Here is a 21,045-nt window from a genome sequence, read left to right as displayed (position 1 = left end):
GGTTAAATATTATTTAAGCACAACAATGTGGTTCCAGTAAATGATGGTCATTTTTATGTACTAACTGCAAATACAAAACCTATTCACTATGATTCTCATTCTAAAGTAATATGGAAGTTTCACTTTCAAATAAAAATATATATTGAACACTGTCTAGAATGACTTTCTGTTTTAATTTACTCAAAAGTTTCCAGCCTGTTTTACATTTCATTAGTGCAACAAGTAAATAAATAGAATCTTGGCTATATAATTTTTAAACGTAAAATATATTAAAAATCTCCAATGCCACTGTTGGTCAGTAATGAATAACATTTCTGGTAGCTATGGAAGCTCAGTGATTTCTTCCATCTGAATACTCAATTTCATTGTGCAAAATATGGAATCACAGACTTACTGCTGCAAGCTGGTTAGTTGAATCTTTGATTGCATTAAAAAATTTCTCATGAATCAGAAATAATGCTCTATTTTGTCACTGGTGTTCTCAAAGAATGACATTACTACAGTATTACACTAGCCATATTTGGATTTTAAGCTCTGAAAATGCCCAGCAAAAAATTACATTAGTTGTTTTTGCAGGCATGTGTTGATTTCGCATATCTCATTCTATGGTGACCATTCTTGAAGTGGCAGTTAGGCTTTAAAAAGAATTCAAACCCACTAATGAAATTAACACTTTAGTGAAAAGTGAGGGACAGATTCATACAGACTCAAACAATGTATATCATTACAAACAGGTGATCGAAAACTTTTACTTAGTAGACTTTAGTTTCTCAAATATCATTTTCTCCTACTAAAATTCCGTCTAAAACTGAATGTTAAGTCCTAATAAATACCTTAAAATCTTTCATTTCTGACCCATAATTGATTCTTCCCTGATTTTCTACAAGCAGCTGTAGTGTGCTACGAGGTCTGGCTAATAATGCTGCTGAGGTTATCCCTTGAGCACGACTGAGAACTGTGACAAACATCTGAAAATGACAATAAAAATTGAAACATAGGGTCAAAATTTTGTCATGAACATAAAATAATATAAATAACATCAAGCCATTTCTGAAACAGATGTAACTTTACATAAATTTTATATGAACTTAATGCCAGAAAATCTGAACTGAATGTTTCCAACATCATTAGATGCATTCAATATACTTAAATGTAGATAAAACAGTGAAATGAATATGTGACTTTTTAAATTTTCTATTTAAATGGTGTATTTGTTAACAAACATAATCATGTGTGAGATTTAATCACAAAGGAAGTGAAATTCCTGGAAACTCTCATCCCAGAAACAAGAATCCTCTGTGAGCTTAAGAAACAGCTCAGATTAGATTAGATTTCAGAAACTCCAAATGAGGAGATTCATTCTGATATGGATCACATCAAAGTATTGATACAGATTAAATATTTTATAAAAGGATTAAAATTCTTATATTTAATGTTTATTCCACACATCCTTAGAGAGGTTATCCTAGAGGATGTGGAACAAATCACAGACATCCAATTTTATATATCTTCATCATCAACAAACATCATCAACCATTTGACATCCATTTCTGGATAATAGTCTCCTCTACATTTCTCTATCCACTACAGTCATCAGCCATCTGCATTCATGTTACCCCTACATACACTCCTGGAAATGGAAAAAAGAACACATTGACACCGGTGTGTCAGACCCACCATACTTGCTCCGGACACTGCGAGAGGGCTGTACAAGCAATGATCACACGCACGGCACAGCGGACACACCAGGAACCGCGGTGTTGGCCGTCGAATGGCGCTAGCTGCGCAGCATTTGTGCACCGCCGCCGTCAGTGTCAGCCAGTTTGCCGTGGCATACGGAGCTCCATCGCAGTCTTTAACACTGGTAGCATGCCGCGACAGCGTGGACATGAACCGTATGTGCAGTTGACGGACTTTGAGCGAGGGCATATAGTGGGCATGCGAGAGGCCGGGTGGACGTACTGCCGAATTGCTCAACACGTGGGGCGTGAGGTCTCCACAGTACATCGATGTTGTCGCCAGTGGTCGGCGGAAGGTGCACGTGCCCGTTGACCTGGGACCGGACCGCAGCGACGCACGGATGCACACCAAGACCGTAGGATCCTACGCAGTGCCGTAGGGGACCGCACCGCCAATTCCCAGCAAATTAGGGACACTGTTGCTCCTGGGGTATCGGCGAGGACCATTCACAACCGTCTCCATGAAGCTGGGCTACGGTCCCGCACACCGTTAGGTCGTCTTCCGCTCACGCCCCAACATCGTGCAGCCCGCCTCCAGTGGTGTCGCGACAGGCGTGAATGGAGGGACGAATGGAGACGTGTCGTCTTCAGCGATGAGAGTCGCTTCTGCCTTGGTGCCAATGATGGTCGTATGCGTGTTTGGCGTCGTGCAGGTGAGCGCCACAATCAGGACTGCATATGACCGAGGCACACAGGGCCAACACCCGGCATCATGGTGTGGGGAGCGACCTCCTACACTGGCCGTACACCACTGGTGATCGTCGAGGGGACACTGAATAGTGCACGGTACATCCAAACCGTCATCGAACCCATCGTTCTACCATTCCTAGACCGGCAAGGGAACTTGCTGTTCCAACAGGACAATGCACGTCCGCGTGTATCCCGTGCCACCCAACGTGCTCTAGAAGGTGTAAGTCAACTACCCTGGCCAGCAAGATCTCCGGATCTGTCCCCCATTGAGCATGTTTGGGACTGGATGAAGCGTCGTCTCACGCGGTCTGCACGTCCAGCACGAACGCTGGTCCAACTGAGGCGCCAGGTGGAAATGGCATGGCAAGCCGTTCCACAGGACTACATCCAGCATCTCTACGATCGTCTCCATGGGAGAATAGCAGCCTGCATTGCTGCGAAAGGTGGATATACACTGTACTAGTGCCGACATTGTGCATGCTCTGTTGCCTGTGTCTATGTGCCTGTGGTTCTGTCAGTGTGATCATGTGATGTATCTGACCCCAGGAATGTGTCAATAAAGTTTCCCCTTCCTGGGACAATGAATTCACGGTGTTCTTATTTCAATTTCCAGGAGTGTATTTTATAATGCTTAAGACAGTGACTGTACATCTATAAAGAATTACTTTATGTCAAAAGATATTTAAATGATTTACTAATTTCCAGAATTCTGGAAGGCATGACATCGGCAACAATTCTAGCTAACAAAATTATGCAATAAATTGCAGAGAGCCATTAAAGTTGCAGTATTAATCTCCTTTATTACTTGGTGACTAGTTTTGAGCCTAAGCTATCAGATCATATATGCAGTAACATATGTCACCATCTACAGCAATGTTCACTGTAGTTAGACACATCTTTAGTATAAAGCAGTACAGGGCTGAACTTCAACTTCTGCGAGTGAAGGTCAACTCCATTCTGCTTTATACTAGAGGTGTGTTTAACTACAATGAACATTCATGTGGCTGTCATAATGTCTGTTATTGCATAGCTTATTGGATGATATGATTATGAACTTAGGCTTGAAATCAGTCATCAAGTAGTATAAGAAATTAATACTGGAACTTTGATGATTCTCAGCAATTTATTGCATAATTCAGTCAAGTTAAATAAGTTTGACACCAGAGAGAACATACAATGTCACATCACTGGAGGCAAAGTGCACTTTTATATACAAAGACAGAGATTGGAAAAGACCAGAAACATACACAAATTAATGTTTAAAAATTTTTTTAAAGTTACAATACATGCTCAGTCCTTTCCTTATAATACAGTAATTTGAAATGTAAGATCTATGATTAGTTATTAGAACACCAATTCAAAACAAATTGATAATAGCAGTTTTTATAAATTTTGATAAACAAGTAGAATTTAAGTTTTCAATAATTTTTCTGTAAAAATGATCTTGTAATCAACTATATATGTAATGACTTAACCAGATACCCTGTAAGACAGCCAGTGTTTAATGAGGAATTGTGAACAGACTTATGATTATAATAAAAAATACTGTATAATTAAAATTTTATATTTAAAAAAGATGAGAATTCAAATAGAAGTGAATACTGTTTCACATAACTATTTTTCCATAGTAAAATTTTTAAATAACTTCCTTTAATATTATTCTATAGTTCAAAAATGGTACAAGATTATTACCCTGTCAATGAGAACAATTGCTCTGTCTCTCACTCCTGGTACATCAAGCAGTGCAGGATCACTTAAATCATCTGGAATTATTGTTTCATATAATATAAAACCACTGTTTTGCCCTAATTGCTCAAATGTCTTAGGATACAATGATGATTTGTACTTTTTTCCAAGTGTTTCCCGTAACAGATCACTCAATAAAGCAGCAACTGGATACAGAGTCACAGTACCATAATCCCCCTTTTCTGAAGGAACTGGTAATGGAATATCTGGCAGAGGTAAATACTGAAATGCAAAAAAATATATATTTTTTAAATTGCAGCAGTGTAAAACCACCAGACAAATTTTGAATTACGTACAAACATATAATTATTCTTCTTCTTATAACTGTTTAATTATAAAATTAATGGAATAATGTGGTTGTTGTTTACTTAAAGAGTGCAATTCACTGTTGACATGACCAGTGAAATGCTCAGTTGCCAAAACACACATTCTTTACTTTCAAGTAATTGATTTTTAAAAAAAATTCCCTGTTTTTTAATGAAAAGACAGATTTGAGTGATACAAGCCAAAATGTTAACATGAAAAACAGTGTTTACCCTTATACGGTAGAGAACTGTATTATACATACAGAAATATCAGTACAATAGTTACGCATATGAAACTTCAACACTTCCTAAATAGTTCCATTATTGTTGTAAAAGCTTACAAATGCAATTTTTATAGACTCCCCTTACCGATTATATAAAAATTCCTGTGATTGTCTTCAGATTGTCTTCATCTGTGGCAAATCAATAACCTTTCAAACTTTTCCTTGAATGCACCAAATTACAGTAGCAATTATGCTGAACGAATTCAATGACCTGTGCAGCAGTGTCTAGCATTGTAGTTCAATAGATGCATAGAGGTTATCATACATCTTTGTACCTGAAACTTCCTGGAAGATTAAAACTGTGTGCCGGACCGAGACTCAAACTCGGGACCTTTGCTTCCTTTTCCTTTCTTTCAGGAGTGCTAGTTCTGCAAGGTTAGCAGGAGAGCTTCTGTAAAGTTTGGAAGGTAGGAGACGAGGTACTGGCAGAAGTAAAGATGTGAGGACAGGGCGTGAGTCATGCTTGGGTAGCTCAGTTGGTAGAGCACTTGCCCGCAAAAGGCAAAGGTCCCGAGTTCGAGTCTCGGTCCAGCACACAGTTTTAATCTGCCAGGAAGTTTCATATCAGCACACACACTGCTGCAGAGTGAAAATCTCATTCTATCTTTGTACCTAATATAGCCGTCGTGGAAATTATTATACTTCAAACTGAAGATGTGCAGCAACAAACCTTTTGAAGTAACACATCTCCAGCAGAGAACAAGGAAAGTAGTTCAGTCATACTGTGCTAGTTGAGAAATAATTAAACCACACACACAAAGAGAAAGAGAAATGGGTAGAGGGGTGGGGAGTGGGGGTGGGGAGAGTGAGAGAGAGAGAGAGAGAGAGAGAGAGAGAGAGAGAGAGAGAGAGAGAGAGAGAGAGAGAGAGAGAGAGAATGAGAGAAGGGGGGAGAGGGGAGAAGTAGAGAGATAGAGAAAATGTTGTTTATTTACTTATCCAAATTATCCACTGCTCACTTCTTTGTCTTTATTACTAACATTGTTCATATTTCACTTAGGAGCTTTCATTGTAATACAAACTGAATCCACATGCTGATGTTGAGTAAGAGTCTAAAGAGACAGTTAAGGCCATCAGTCTCCTATTCACCACCCAGGACAAAAGCAATGTATCCAATCTGTCTGCGTGTGTAAGTGCTAGTGTAAAATGCATTCTAAATGTTTGTGTAGCCTGTATATAAGGGGAGCATGGGAATCAATTTGGTATACACCTAGTGGGATTTGGGAAATTGCCTAAAAACCACTTGGAGGCTGGCCAGTGTACCAAACCATCATCGTTTATCTGCTGTCAGATTCAATCCATGGCTAGCATACTTCCCCATCCTGGAAGCGGTCACATTAATACACACAACTTCTCAGGCAGATAAGGAATCCATATAAGAAGACATTAATTTTAAGACAAAAAACTATTCAATACTGGAGCTCAAGTTTCCATTTTCAGAAAATTGTGTTCATGTGCTGTACACTTATTTTTTAAGATCTGAGCTTTCCTGCATATGAACTTCTCTCTAGAGCAGAACTTTCCAAATTGGGTGTCACAACACCCTGGGGTGTCAAGTAACAGCATCAAAAGTATTGTGAGAGTAGCAAATTCAAAATGTAAAGCAAATGAAAAACTTGTATTAAAATAATAAAAAAAACCTTCTCTTCATTCAGTATAACGACAGATCAAGTATTAAATGAGTGATCAGCATGTGGAATTCCACTGATCTGTGCATTTAACTTCAATTATGGCACTACATGTCTCTCTTCAGCTGCTGTAAATCGGTACTCTCTATCAGCCCATGTCCCAACAAGTTCTTCGAGCAGTAAAAATGAGAGATGGTACAAATTTCCTTCAGTCTGTTTCTATCTTTCATTCATTATATGTGTCACCATTTTACTTCTTTCAAAGTGATACAATTTACAGAAGCCATCAGAAATGGATAAATTTGTCAGAAGGAGATCTTTGGCAGTTTATTAAATGTCAGACGCAGTGCAACAGTCAAGCAATGTGTCTGAAACTGCAGTAGATACAGAATAACACCAAGAAGTGTGTCTCACATCTCTGTTTGTTCTGTGCCATCATGCAGTAGCAAGAACACAAAAGTGAGGCTTTAGAATAAAAAATATCTTAAAGAGGGGTTCACATGGTGTGGAGATGAGTGACGTCATCATTGCCAGTGGTTCCAGCCCTGTCTCCTCTGCACTGGGACGTGCCTGCTTATGATGATTGTACGGAGATGACAATGGCACCTTCCACTGTGGTGCTGCCATGGGGCGGCACACAATTCCACCACTCTTGGGTGTGCCCGCTTCCCTGTGTGCTCCAGCCCTAGTCTCCAGTGCCCGCCCAGCACATCAACCTGCCCCAACCATCGGCACTGGCTGCTACTGCTCCCGATTTGATGGATATGTCTCTTGTCGGGCCTCTAGTATCTTCTCTGTTGCCTGAATGCCCACTTTGCATGAGGGAGAGATGTGGTGTATCTTGCAACTAGTACATATCAGTGTGAGTGCGCCAAGTATGGTGTTGCCATGAGTGAATGTTTGAATTGGCCGCCAACTGTATCAGCGCAGGCCAGCCACTGGAGGCTACCTGTGGGAGTCATGCATGTAGTGCAGTCTCTGCTGCACCATCTGCCAGCAACTCGTACATATATATGTGCAGAGCAGCACTAACTGAGTCTCTCTTATATGCTACCAGTCTACCATTCGCCTCAACGTTCTGTGTCTCAGTATGTGGAGATCCATGAGAGAATGTTTTCCATTATTGTTCAGAGGTTCATGAATAAAGCCATATTTGTGTTACTTGATTGTTTTTGTCTATTATTTGGTTACTACAGCACATAAGTGTAAGAGTCCAGTGGTCCTTGAAGATGTTCAGTTATCAATCTTACACAACATTCTTACTGTACATTTCTACAGAATAAATACTTTTTGCCTTAGCTGCAATGTCTAATAACATCATGTGACAAGATTGTATTGAATGGAAGTATGTAAAGTATGCTAGAAATCCTGTCTAGAGGTCAACACAAAGAAAGAGATTTCTAAGTGCAGATCAGGCAGAACTGAGCTGTTTGTCCCACTTGTACACATGTTGGTGCTACCATTGTTTATTATTCATTTGGTTGTCTAAGACCTTCACATACGAAGACTTATCTACTGTGTGTCCATTGATGTCTACCTCTAATAGCTGTAAGCAATTTTGTTTTGCATGAAATTGCTTGATATGAGTTTTTGCCAGATGAAGGATTTAACTGTTTACTGTGAACCATTTGAAAGCTTGATCCATTATTTTCCTGGCTTTGTCTGGTATGTACATGTTTAGGCACTTTTATACTAATCATAAGCAATCAAAGCAGTTTTTGAAAAGGGCTCCAATGTCACTGTTACGAAGACTGCAGAAGCTGCCCTCATTCCCTAGTATTGATGTATTCTCTGGTAGTCTTCATTCATTGCAAGTTTTGCTTCTCTCCTAATTTTTCCTTATTGTGGCTATACCTTCTAATAATGTTTTGTAGTTCCTGGCTGTATGAGGAGAGGGTGGTACGATAGTTGGCTGGCTGCTTTCCTCTCACTACAACACAAAATGCACACATGGTTGAAATACACTTTATTACAATAACCAATGGAGTACTTATCTTCAATTATGACCATTCTGAAACTCTGTTGTTAACAGCAATCAAATAACATGTACTAATTCTTTAATCTTGTCTGTGTCCTTATCACAACTATATACAAAGTCTAATGTTCCCTCACAGCTAGGTAAGGTGCGAGGCGATGACTATTACTGTCGAAGACTAGAGCACAGTGCGATGTATTGAGGTGCAATGCAAACTGAGTGTTGATTTGACACACTGAGGTACTGAGATTGAGAAATTGAGACAGCTTGGTTGAGGGTGGTGACCTATATGCACACTGCCTAGGGGGCGTGTCTTGGTCTTCTCCTGTCATAGGTGTGCTTAGTTTAGCACCTGCTATACAATGCTTCCTAGTGCTGACTGGTAGTGCTGAGCAAATCTGCTATTGCAGAATATTGCTTTGGCACCATTCACCCTAAGGAATGTTACAATACAGAGATTCTGGTGTGCACTTTCAGCTACTGGTTTGGTGTTATTAAGGAAGCAGTTGATATTAAATCAGCAAGTAGTCATATAAGTAGAGATGGATGTTTTTGCTTAAATTCTGCTTGGAATCCTGTCCTCTCCCTGGTCAGACAACAGATGGACAGAGTTAATGCTACTTTCAAAGCTGTTGCTAACAAATATTTGCTACTGACAGCTTCTGACATGATCAACATCGTTAGTGTGGTGGCACTAGTTATTTACAGTGTATGTATTGTTTTCTGCATATGCCATATTATTATCCTTGGTTGGCATAGCCCTGCCTACTGAATGTTATAGTTTTCTTGCACAACACTCTGTTACTGCAGTTTTGCCTTGAAAATGATGAGGTGTTCACCTGTCAAAATATCAGCAGTTGTGCAAGACATCACCCAGCTGCACTCATGTAAGGTGTTAGAACCTTTTACTCCTGTTGGGAATGTTACTGTGTGAATCAAACAAAAGCTTCACATCAGCAACTCTGAGTACCTTCAATCAGAACTATCTAAAAGAAAACCAATGTTAAAATTTCTACATTCAGTTGTTTCCAAATGAATTTTACTAGGTCTTTCTTAATAATAACTTATCTAAATGCTTTATGAAGCTTAAAACATTTGTTGTTGGTCATCTGTACACTGTCATAGCCACTATCATGTGTGTTTCTAATTCTGTTAATGAAAATGGTTGTTAAATGCTCTACTCATTGGTCTATGGCATCAGACTTTATTACACTTTTTTGTATGCAGCCACTCCCCCTTTCCTTATATTTTCCATGTTATAGTAGTCTACTATAACTATCCAGTCCATTTAACTGCACCTGTTCAATGTCTGTAACTTCTAAATGACGTTGTTATGCATAGCATACATATTTCTCAGTTTCCCACAGGCGCAGCCTTGTCTGCAGTTATTTGGTAGCCCTGTCATTCAGAAAAATTTACCCTAAAAAGACCTAGGGGCAATGAGAGAGATTCCATATTGCACTCATTATAAGGACATAAGTGAAACTGATTTACCTGTATCTGTCTCCTGTCTGTGTATTATATGATTTGTATGCAAAAGTATAGTGCATATAATGTGTGCAATATAATGTTTTCAATGTGCTTTTGAAAATTCTTATATAAATTAAAGAAAGGATGCCAAGGCTACCTATGCTTCTTAACCTACTTCTCTCAAGTAACACCTACTACCATTATCCTATTGGCAGATTATCATGAAAAACAGTTAGTTAGCTAGTTGGTTCATTAGTTAGCCAGTTACTTGTTTGATGGGTCACTCACCTGATGTATCTTAATCATGCGGAGTGAGTAAATTTATAGATTTAATTTACAGTTAAATACTGAGTGTTTAAAAATGAATATTGGGGTATTGAGGCTTTGTAGCATTTGTCACATTCAGCTTACAATTAAAAGTAATACATCAAATGAAAGAGCAACTGAAACAGTCTGGTTTGTAGTTGTTACAAGTATAAAGCCTACAGACTACATCCACATCTACATATATATCCCGCTAGCCACCAAGCAGTGTGTGGCGGAGGGCACAATTCGCGACAAAGTCATGTTCCCCCTCTCTGTTCCACTCGCAGATTGCAAGGGGGAAAAACAAGTGTCTGAATGTCTCAGTACAAGCTCTAATTTCCCTTATCTTTGAATGGTGATCATTGTGTGATTTGAAAGTTGGTGGTAATAATATACGCTCTACATCCTCGGTGAAGGTCATATTTCAGAATTTAGTTAGCAGCCCCTTCCGTTTAGCATGTCGTCTATCTGCAAGTGTGTCCTACTTCAAACTTTCTATGAGATTTGTAATGCTCTCACAATAGCTAAATGTACCAGTCACAAATCATGCTGCTCTTCTTTGGAGCTTCTCAATTTCTTGAATCAGACCCAACTGGTAAGGGTCCCATACAGACAAACAATACTCTAAGACTGGATGAACTAACATATTGTAAGCAAATTTCCTTTGTTGAAGGACTGCATTGCTTTAGGATTCTACCAATAAACAACAATCTACAGTTCACCTTGCCCGTTACTTGTGTAATATGACATTCTATTTGAGATGATTTTGAATAGTCACACCCAGATACCTGACTGATGTTACTGCTTTCAAAGAATGGACATTTATTTTGTACTCATACATTAATGGGGATTTTCACCTTGTTATACGCAGTAAGTTACACTTACTAATATTGAGAGGTAACTGCTAGTCATTACACCACGCATTTATTTTCTGCAAATCCTCACTGATTTGTTCACAAATTTCATGTGATACTACTTTCCTGTAGACTACAGCATCATTGGCAAACAGTCTAATGCTGCTGTCAATACCATCAACCAGATCGTTTATGTAAATCGTAAAATTCAGCAGACCTATTATCCTGCCCTGGGGGACATCTGAAGTTAAGCTTGCTTCTGTTGAAGTCATCCCATTCAGGACAACATACTGCTCTCTGTCCGTTATAAAACTTTCTATCCAACTGCATATGTCATGGGATGGACCATAATTGCTCACTTTTTGGAACAAGTGACAGTGTGGAACTGAGTCAAATGCCTTTTGAGAGTCGAGAAATATGGCATCAACCTGGGAGCTGGTATCTAGAGCCTGTTGTATATGATGCACAAAGAGGGCCAGCTGTGTCTCGCATGACTAAAACTGTGCTGGTTTCTGCAGATGAACTTCTCAGAGTCTAGAAAGGTCATTACGTCTGAACACAAAATATGTTCCATGATTCTACAACAAATCGATTACAGTGAAATTGGCTGGTAATTATGTGCATCTGATTTTCTCCCCTTTTTAAAGATTGCTATGACCTGGTCCTTCTTCCAGTCCTGTGGAACTTTCCGCTGTTCCAATGACCTCTGATAGATGATGGATAAGAATGGTGCTATATTTGTAGCATAGTCAACATATAATCTTATGGGGATACTGTCTGGGCCAGATGCCCTCCTGGTGTCTAAGGATCTTAACTGTTTTACAATCCCAGATACACTAAACACTATGTCAGCCATCCTTGCGTTTGTTCACTAAATGAAAGGGGGAATGGTGCTGCAGTCTTCTACCGTAAATGAGTTTTTGAAAGGTAGGTTGAGTGAGAATTTCAGCCTTCTGTTTATCATCATCAGTGGTTTACATGTGAAGTTCACAAAGGAAATGTTGCTGCACACAAATCAAGGTTTTCTGGATTAAGTGATGAATCGATATTTCATCTAAGTGGGAATATTGCCACACAAAATGTGTGCATCTTGGAGTCAGGAAATCCATTTGAGGTGGTACAGTTGGAGTGAGACTCTCCTAAACTGAATATTTTTTGTGCTATATCCTGACGGAAAGTATATGGGCCTCCCCTTTTCAGGGAAAGCAGCTGCAGCCGCTGTTTCTAATTGTGATACACTAGAATTATTGCTGTTTAATCAATTTGACGAAGCTGAACCACAAATGCTGAGCTGCCTCACTGGCATAACTCAGTATGCAATTGATTAAACGACTGTGTACCCAACTACTGGATTGACCACAAGTGGTCAGATCACAGAGCTTGTTTCACATAACATCCATATTCACCCAGTGTGATGCCAAGTATTTTTGGATTTGGGGGTTCATAAAGAATCATATGTACGTGCCTCTGATGCTATCTGATTTACCAAACTTAAGAAACAGGATTGAAGCAGTTGTTGCAACTATTATTCCAGGCACACTAATCAAGGTTCCAGAAGAAACTCGCATATCAATTCATTGTGTGCCATGTGACAAACGGTATTCACATCGAACACTTGTAAGAAAAACTCTCTGAGTTTCTCTTCCATTTTATGTATTATTTATAACTGTAAGTTGAATGGAACGAATGCTACAGATCCTTAAAATCCCTATATTCATGTTGAAATACCTGGTATTTACATAAAAGGAAACAGCATTTAATTTCATAAGAGAAGTCATTATCTATGCAATACCTTTGTCCTAAGTAAGCTACAATTTTTAAATAAAAATTGTTCATAAGCAGCTTTACACAAACATTTTTATTTATTTTACTTCCAAATGTAGCTGTTTTCCATTCTCTCTACAGAAGACACAATAGAAATGTTTGGGATTTAACTAAGCACATGGAAATCAAGGTCCAAACAATTTTATCTCCCCCACTTAATGATCAAATTTGAGTGATGAAAATTTACTGTATCACCAGGAACTGTACCAGATACTTCTGGGATTGTGATGATTAAGTTAATGCAGTTTAGTGGTTATGGACTTAAGCAGGGTTATTTTGCCACAATAATTACTAGACATCCCAAATAAAAAAGTTCACACATGTTTGCACATTGTAAGGACAAAACTTGGTGATGCATTGTAGGGGGACAATTTCCTGCCCCATCAGCCAACTAATATAGAAGGGTTCTGTGGATAAGAAAGACCTATAGTATTAGCAGGAGCAGACACCCTTCTAGGAGAAACAGTTTTGTGTAAGTAGCTTGCAATGATCACTGTTTTGTCATAGGCCATGTACCAGTCTGATTTCTTATGATCTGTGAACAAACAATGCAAGCATGTTTATGGAATGTTCATTAATCAAAAGTGTGTTCTGCGCAAGATTTGAACAGAATTCAGTTTCTTAAATGCACAAAAGATTAAATGAAAGACAGTCAGTTACAAATATATGAGGTTTATAGAGCTGAAACATGGGTTGAATCAATGTGTCATAGGTGGCTTTATATATTCAATTTAATTCGACAAAAAGCAATTTCATTACTTTCCCAGTGGTAGTTGCCTGTGATTTTCTACTCTTTCTGCATATCTCACCATTCCTTTGAGGTGAAAATCCCATGATAACCAAAAGAAAGAAACTATAATTAGCTGGTTATCTTCATACCAGAAAATTTCTATGAAGGTATTTTATAGAAACTGATTCCATACTGTAACCTCTCTCATAACTATAGAGACAGGTAGCTGAAGGTACACTCCTGCACTGGTAACAATGGCTATTATTTCACATTGTAGTGTTGGTACTAAATTCGAAAGAGTATGTATATCATAAATGGTTAAAGAAGGAGGAAACAAAGAAAGACCATCATAAATAAAAGAACAGAACATAGCAGAAATGAAAAAAACTAAGTTAATAAAATATTGATTTAAAATACCACTAATATGTTTATGTGCCTTTGTACATCAACATTTTTAAAAAATTTACCTGTCCTATCATTTCTCGTATGGCAAAATATTTTGGAGTTGGATCCCCTGCTTCATTTAGTGGTGCATTATAATCATATGAGGTCAGCTGTGGCTCATATCTATCATTATAATTTGCACCTGAAAAAGAATTTAGTAATAATAATTAATTTATCACTAAGAGTTTCAGAAATAGTTGCTGAGAGTTAAATCAGCTTTTAACAGATTTTTATACTTCACACATAACAGTACACAAGACAATTCCTTAACACAAATTCACACACTTAGAAGTTTCTGATAAATATGATATAAATTAAATAATCAAACTAAAACGTAACTGAAATACATGTAATTAGATTGATTGCCATATGTGCACAACAATGTTACATTAATCAGCATAAAAAAATATTTATTTGCTTCAGTGATTCCTAAATTTGGTAAACTGTAACCATTCCCAATTGTTAATATGTAACATTTGCATTTCATTGCGTGTGCAACAGCTGCAATTGCAAGTAAATCCAGGGGACATTTGAAGCAGAAAGTGTAATGGCATCTTGCTAAATTATTTTCATCTGTTTTGTTGTTGATATGCCATATAGCTGGGTCCAGTTGTTTACTGTACCTCCACTTATTAGTTGGCACATATTTTTTTACTATTAATATTTCAGTCTGAAGCAGCATCATCAAAGCTGACGATTCCACTAGTCTGATCATTGATTACTGCAAAATAAATAATAACAAAAACCTGCATGAAATTTCTTTCTGTTTTGCCATAACAATTGTGGATAATTCTTATAAAAAGTTCTTGATTTTCTAGTCAGGTGACAGTGCTAATATATCACAACATTTTTACGAGTGTCATACTCCTCATTTGGTGAAGTGTTGAGGTACTTTAGATGTCCCTGTTTTTATATTACTGGGATGCCCCATATAAGAGGCTGTGAATGGCTATGTCCTGTGTATCTGACAGGTGGGGAAGTGGATGAATGGTGGTAGTGGCAAATGGGCTGGAGGTTGTAGTAGAAATTCTGCATGGGAATTCTAGATGCCTCTTGCATGTTGGACAAAGTAGGGCATGCTCTCGTCACATTGCTGCTAATGTGGGATTCCATGCTGGGTAAGTTGGTAACAGTCACCCCTATTGACACAATTCTTGTGGATCCTTATTTCTATGGATTCCTGTATAATAAGATCCAAGTAGCTGGTTGCTCATCATAAAAACAATGTTCTCAAAATGAAAAATGTTATCTTCATTTATGCCTGCTGATTTCTGTTTGTGCCCCAGTCATACACACTTGATGTGTTCCTCACAACATTTTGAGATACAGTGCTGTTTTTTCCTGATGTATCAGTGGCCACACCCAGAAGTTATGCCATAAATCCCTCCTATGTTAAATGTCAGTCAATCTTTCACAGAGCCAAGGAACTCTTTTGTGTTAGGTGCTAGTTGGAAAAAGGTTTTGTGTAGCATTTTCCAAGTATTTTCTCAGCTGAACACACCTAATGTGTTCCTCACAGTGTTTTGAGGTATAGCACAACATTTGTCTGATGTAGCTGATTGCTTGTAATAAAAAAGTGTTCTCAAAATAAAAAGTGTGATCTTCATTTATGCTATGCTCCATGACTACTGATTTCTTTTAGTGCCCCAGCCATACACACCTGTGTTCCTCACAACATTTTGAGGTACAGCACTGTGTTTGCCTGATGCGTCAGGGCCACTATGACAGTGTATGCTGTATATTCCTAGTACATTAAGTTTTAGTGGCTCTTTTGTAAAGAGCAGGAATTCTTTTGTCATAGGTGATGGTTGGAAGACAGTCTGATGTTGCAATTTCCAGTAGCCTTGAGATATTTTCTGGGAATGGGCAAAAGTAAGGAAGAAAGACAAGTCTCTTGCTCCCTTCCTTCTCTTTCCAGTTTGCTTCATCTTTTCTTTTTCTTGAACATCCTTCTAATATCTGCTTCATTGTACCCATTCTTACCAAACACTTCCTTCAGGGTCTGTAGCTCAGTTATGATACTACCTTTGCCACAGAAGACACACACCTATGTACCAGATGGGTAGGTTAGAAATGTCTGCCTCTGTGCTTGAGGACGGTAGCATTTTGCAAGCAAGTAAAGGTCTCATTCTATCTACTGCATGATCTAGTGTACCATCTGCCTTCATTTGTTAGTATACCCAAGAAAGGGAGACATCTATTCTTCTCTACTTCCACAGTGAATGTAACGTTTTGATGATGTTGTTAAGGTGGTCCCGACACTCATCCAACACCTGTATACCATGTTCCCACAGTGCAAATGTCTCATAGTAGCAGAAGGGGGTTTGAATCTCCACTCCCTGAAAGTGTTCAACGTACAGATTTGCAATCCCAAGGGCCACTTCATCTGCTTGTTCAAAAAACAACCCATTGTATTTGAAATAGCTGGTTGTCTGCATGTTCAAAAAGTTTAACTATTTTTGACTCAAAGTATCGAGCTATGGATGCCAAGGAGTCTTGAAGATGCACGCTTGTGAAAAGCAACATACCACTGAAGCTCATGAACAAGTCATCCTTTTGCAATCGGCTGCCCTTAAGTACCTTCACAAAATCAGCCAAGTTCTTCATATGGTAACTGCAATGTCACACAAGGGGCATAGCTAGATATCTGGCTAGTCCATAATTGTGGGAGTTAATGGTATTGAGTTCTGGCTGCAGATACACCCCTCTCTTGTTGATTTTTGGGAAGTCCATGCAGGTATGGTATAGCTTGTGCTCTGGGATACACTCACTTCTTGACTTCCTCTGATAGACCTGAGCTCTTTTTAACAAAACATAAAAATAAAATAAAACAATAAAAAACATTTTCCTAATCATTGTTGTAGTTGGGTCCTGGGAAATTATCATCCTATCTCAATTCTCCCAGTCTTATCTAAAATATCTGAAAAATTGCTGTTGCACAAATTCAAAACGTCATTGCAAAATACTCTGTTACTCTAAACAATCAATTTGGTTTTCAGCAGGGGAAAAACACCACAGATGCAGTAAACAGTTTCATTGAGAAAATAAGTACATCATTAGACAAGAGAAATAAGGTGGCAGGAATTTTCTGCGACCTCACAAAGGTGTTTGATTCTGTAAACCATGCATTGCTTGTTTACAAACTTGAAAAGTATGGCATTAGCAGCAGTGCCCTACAATGTCTTAAATCCTACTTATCCAAAAGAACGCAAGAGTTAGCATTTCTTCAAATGGTGCATATTATTTTTCTGACTGGGAAAAAAAAAGTCTCACGGTGTTCCAGAAGGCTCCATATTAGGCCCAGTCATATTTCTCTTCTATGTTTATGACTTACCATTAAATATCATCTCCCCATCAGTTCTGTTCACAGATGATACTTCTGTCTTAGTTGAAGATCAGGATTTAGAAAAAATTCCCAAATCTGTGATCAGTATCCTCAGTACCTTAGAAACTTGGTTTCAGCTAAATGGGTTGAATCTAAACATATCTAAGATTTACATGATGCAGTTCAAAACCAAACAGTCAAAGTGTAAGCAGATTAAGACTGTACACAACAACCAAGATATAGATAAGTTTACTCAGTCAAATTCTTAGGTATAAATATAGATAAAAATTTGAGCTGGCAGCACACATTGAATGCCTGCCAAACAAACTGAGCAGCTTTGAATTTGCAATGCAAATGTTATCAACTGCAACTGACATGGACACATGAAAAGTAACATATACAAGCTACTTCAAATCCATTATTAGGAAAGATATTGTATTTTGGGGTAACTCGACAAACATACTGTGGATACTAAAAATACAGAAAAAAAACATTTGAAATATGTATACTGAAAATCACAAAGAAACATGTTGACCATTATTTAAAAAACTTAATGTTTTAACTCTGCTATCCTTATACATATATGAGATTATTATGTTTTTGTACACCAGACATGAATTATTTGAGGGAAGTCATTTTGTCCATTCAGATGATACTCAAAACAAAGAAAATTTTATGCTCCCCACCCACTGCCTCAGACTGTATGCCCAGGGACCTCAACACATGGGAATGAAAATTTGTAATAAATTAAAAGGGAACAAAGTTAATGCAGATGAATTTAGGTTCACTTAAAAGAAAGCTATATGAGGTACTGATACTGAAGTGTTATTACTCAGTGGATGAATTCATGCAGAACAAACTGAAAATTTGAGCTGGATACAATGTGTTACACATTCCAAGAAATATCCTTATAGTGTTATTATTTATTGTAGTGCTATTATTTATTAATTTAAAAATCATTGTAACTGTATTATAAATTATTGACATGTCTCCTGTACGCAAACCAAATGGATTGCAAATCTATGTCATGAGATGAATAAAACACAATTCACAATTCAAAATTCTTCTTGAAGTTCTTTCAGGCTGGGTCCTGCAGTAGTAAGCCAGTTTCATACTAGTAGTGATCAGTACACTTTAGGATACATACATTCCCCTTATCTGCAAGAAGGACCATTATGTCAACATTATTTCTCAGTGATTTGAGAGCCTCCAGCTCCACTGCAGTCATGTTTGCTTTTGTAAGTGAGGGCTTGTTGATGACGCTGTGGGTTAGCCACCTAATTTCCTCTGTTTCTTCCTTTGCCAAGTCTCGAACAGCAGTGTATAGGAAGAAGACCCACACATACCTGTACCTGCATGCAACACACTGCCATCACCCAGGATGGAGGCAGACATTGCTAACCATACTGGTACATGGAGCCCACATCATCAGTGACAAGAAATCCTCCCATCTGAGCTAAAACTAAAGTAAGTGTTCCTTAAGAATGGGTACAGTGAAGCACATATTAGAAAGGTATTCAAGAAAAGAAAAGATGCAGTAAACTGAGAAGAGGTGAAAAAAGACACTGCATTTTCCAAGCAGCCTTACAATTTTGGTCGAGGGTGGCATCAAGTAAGGAAGGAAAGTGAATCTCTGAAATCCTTTACAAAGAGGGACAGACATTCTATGATTGGCTTGATCATCTTGTTAAATGGTAGGACTTGTACTAAATCAACTACTGAAAACCCAAAAGTGTTAAATGAAGCCAGCTTCAAGATATTTGATACATTATATCAAGTAGATGCAGTGAGCAAGAGAAAATTTGTTTGTGGTACATAAATACCACACACAAATTTCAGAACTTTTGACTGCCAGTAAGTGACCAATGACATCATGGCTTTGAAGATGGGGATGGATCACAATTGTCAATAGGTCACCACTGAAATTTTCATATTGGAAAAGATATTTCTTTGTGGTTTAATAGATATTCTCTGTTGCAGTTAGGTATAAAATCCTTTCTCTCTCAATTTTACCCTGACACAGTGTGACATCACACCCAGCAACAGTGATCTGGAAAGGACTTTGTGTAGATTACTAATTGGTCAAAGTATGAAAGAGGCTAATTCAAACAAACATTATTTTTAAATTTAAATCAGTATGACACCATTCTTATAGTAATGAAAGTTCTGCCAGAATTTAAATTTTTAGGAGTAAAGGAGACCACTCACCAACAATGCTTTTCAGTGAGTCGTCTACGCCTAAAAATTGACATAATTCTTGTGTAGACATTTCATGAAACTTAATTTACCAGGTAGTAATTAACTATAATTAATCTTTTTAATGACTACATTGTACAGTGAAAGAACCATAAAGACTTTCTGAGGACAGTAACTTTAATAAACATATAAATAATAAACCTGGACACCTACCAATTTATCTGTTTGCTCGCAAAGTCCAGTGACTGCAAATTGGACAGAAAAACTAAACAATGAGTTGTGGACAATGTTTGTTAGTGAAAGGTTGTTATGCTGTGGTACAGTGTTAAAATGTTAGTTTCACAACAGAAGAAGCAGTAATCTTGGTTCAAAATTGCTATGGATTGTTTTCAAATGCACAAGCATAGTACACTTCTACAGCTGGACATGAGTGGTCTTAAATATTTTGCATCAACTGTAAATAAACTGTGACTTACATATTGAACCATTCTTTCATAAAGAGCCATTTTCAATGCATCCATTACTGGACACCACAAACAACTTTGTGATAGAAATGTATTATCATTGGCTTTTGCATCAGATATATATTTTGAGTAATATAACTAGTGTATCTCAATGAATGACATGTTTGTCTTTCAAAATACCTTAATCATATTCCATGGAAAACACCACAGTTGGTATTCAAATTATTCGCACCTACTTGTATTGAACCAGGGCTCAAAGGTGGTTACAGAAATGAAAATTGGAAGCAGTTTTGAATCTCCATGAAGCACCAGCAAAAATAATGCAGTGTGAGTAGACTTTGTTCTACATCTACATCTACATCTACATCTACATCTACATGGTTACTCTACAATTCACACTTAATTGCCTGGCAGAGGGTTCATCAAACCATTTTCATACTACTTCTCTACCGTTCCACTCTCTGATGGCGTGTGGGAAAAGGAACACCTAAATTTTTATGTTCAAACTCTGATTTCACTTATTTTATTAGGATGATCATTTTTCCCTACGTAAGTGGGTGTCAACAAAATATTTTCACAGGTAATAACTTAAATATTTTCAACATTTTGCAACCCTGTCAGCAACTGTATAAATATTAATTTTAATTTTAAAAATCAACAGCCTCAGTTGCACAGGTTACCTAGATTTACCTAGGCTTCAGTCGGGATAACCCAGCCTTCTTCAGAATAAAAGTAATTACCGTTTGTCCATAGTGGACATGGTCAAGCTAAAACTACAAATCCATAATTTATTGTCAGACTGTAAAAACTTATCTGGAACTGCCTTGGCCCCACTTCGTGGCCGCAATGCGGCAGCCATGAGTACTGTACTGGAACTGACCATAGTCTCATGAGACCTACCTAGGAGCACACAATACCTTGTGCCTGTGCATAATCTGTTTGAAGGGTACTTGCTGGGACAAGATGTGAACCTAACTCCTGAACTTGAATTTACTAGTAAAGTGAAATAAAAGAAAGGTACAGCTGAGGAAAAGGGCATATATGTTATCCTGTGCAGATTGTACA

At 37.9% G+C, this 21,045-nt stretch overlaps 1 protein-coding gene and 1 non-coding gene across 2 annotated transcripts in view; one reads left to right on the top strand and one right to left on the bottom strand.

The window, feature by feature from the left end:
* LOC124722062 (beta-galactosidase-like) overlaps positions 1-21,045 on the bottom strand; it is a 305,764-nt gene that overhangs the window by 70,556 nt on the left and 214,163 nt on the right. The window contains exons 8-10 of the mRNA XM_047247258.1: positions 14,019-14,137; positions 4,122-4,397; positions 834-968 (exon numbers count right to left, since the gene is read on the bottom strand). Coding sequence (XP_047103214.1) covers positions 834-968; positions 4,122-4,397; positions 14,019-14,137 — 530 coding nt within the window. The remainder of the gene's footprint in view (positions 1-833; positions 969-4,121; positions 4,398-14,018; positions 14,138-21,045) is intronic.
* Positions 5,225-5,299, top strand: Trnal-caa. Its single transcript has one exon. It is a non-coding gene; the product is annotated as a tRNA-Leu (tRNA).

Source organism: Schistocerca piceifrons, chromosome X (genome assembly GCF_021461385.2).
Source record: "Schistocerca piceifrons isolate TAMUIC-IGC-003096 chromosome X, iqSchPice1.1, whole genome shotgun sequence".
NCBI classification, from domain to species: domain Eukaryota; kingdom Metazoa; phylum Arthropoda; class Insecta; order Orthoptera; family Acrididae; genus Schistocerca; species Schistocerca piceifrons.
The sequence above is the reverse complement of the archived record's forward strand: the minus strand, read 5'-3'. Positions and strand labels throughout refer to the sequence as shown.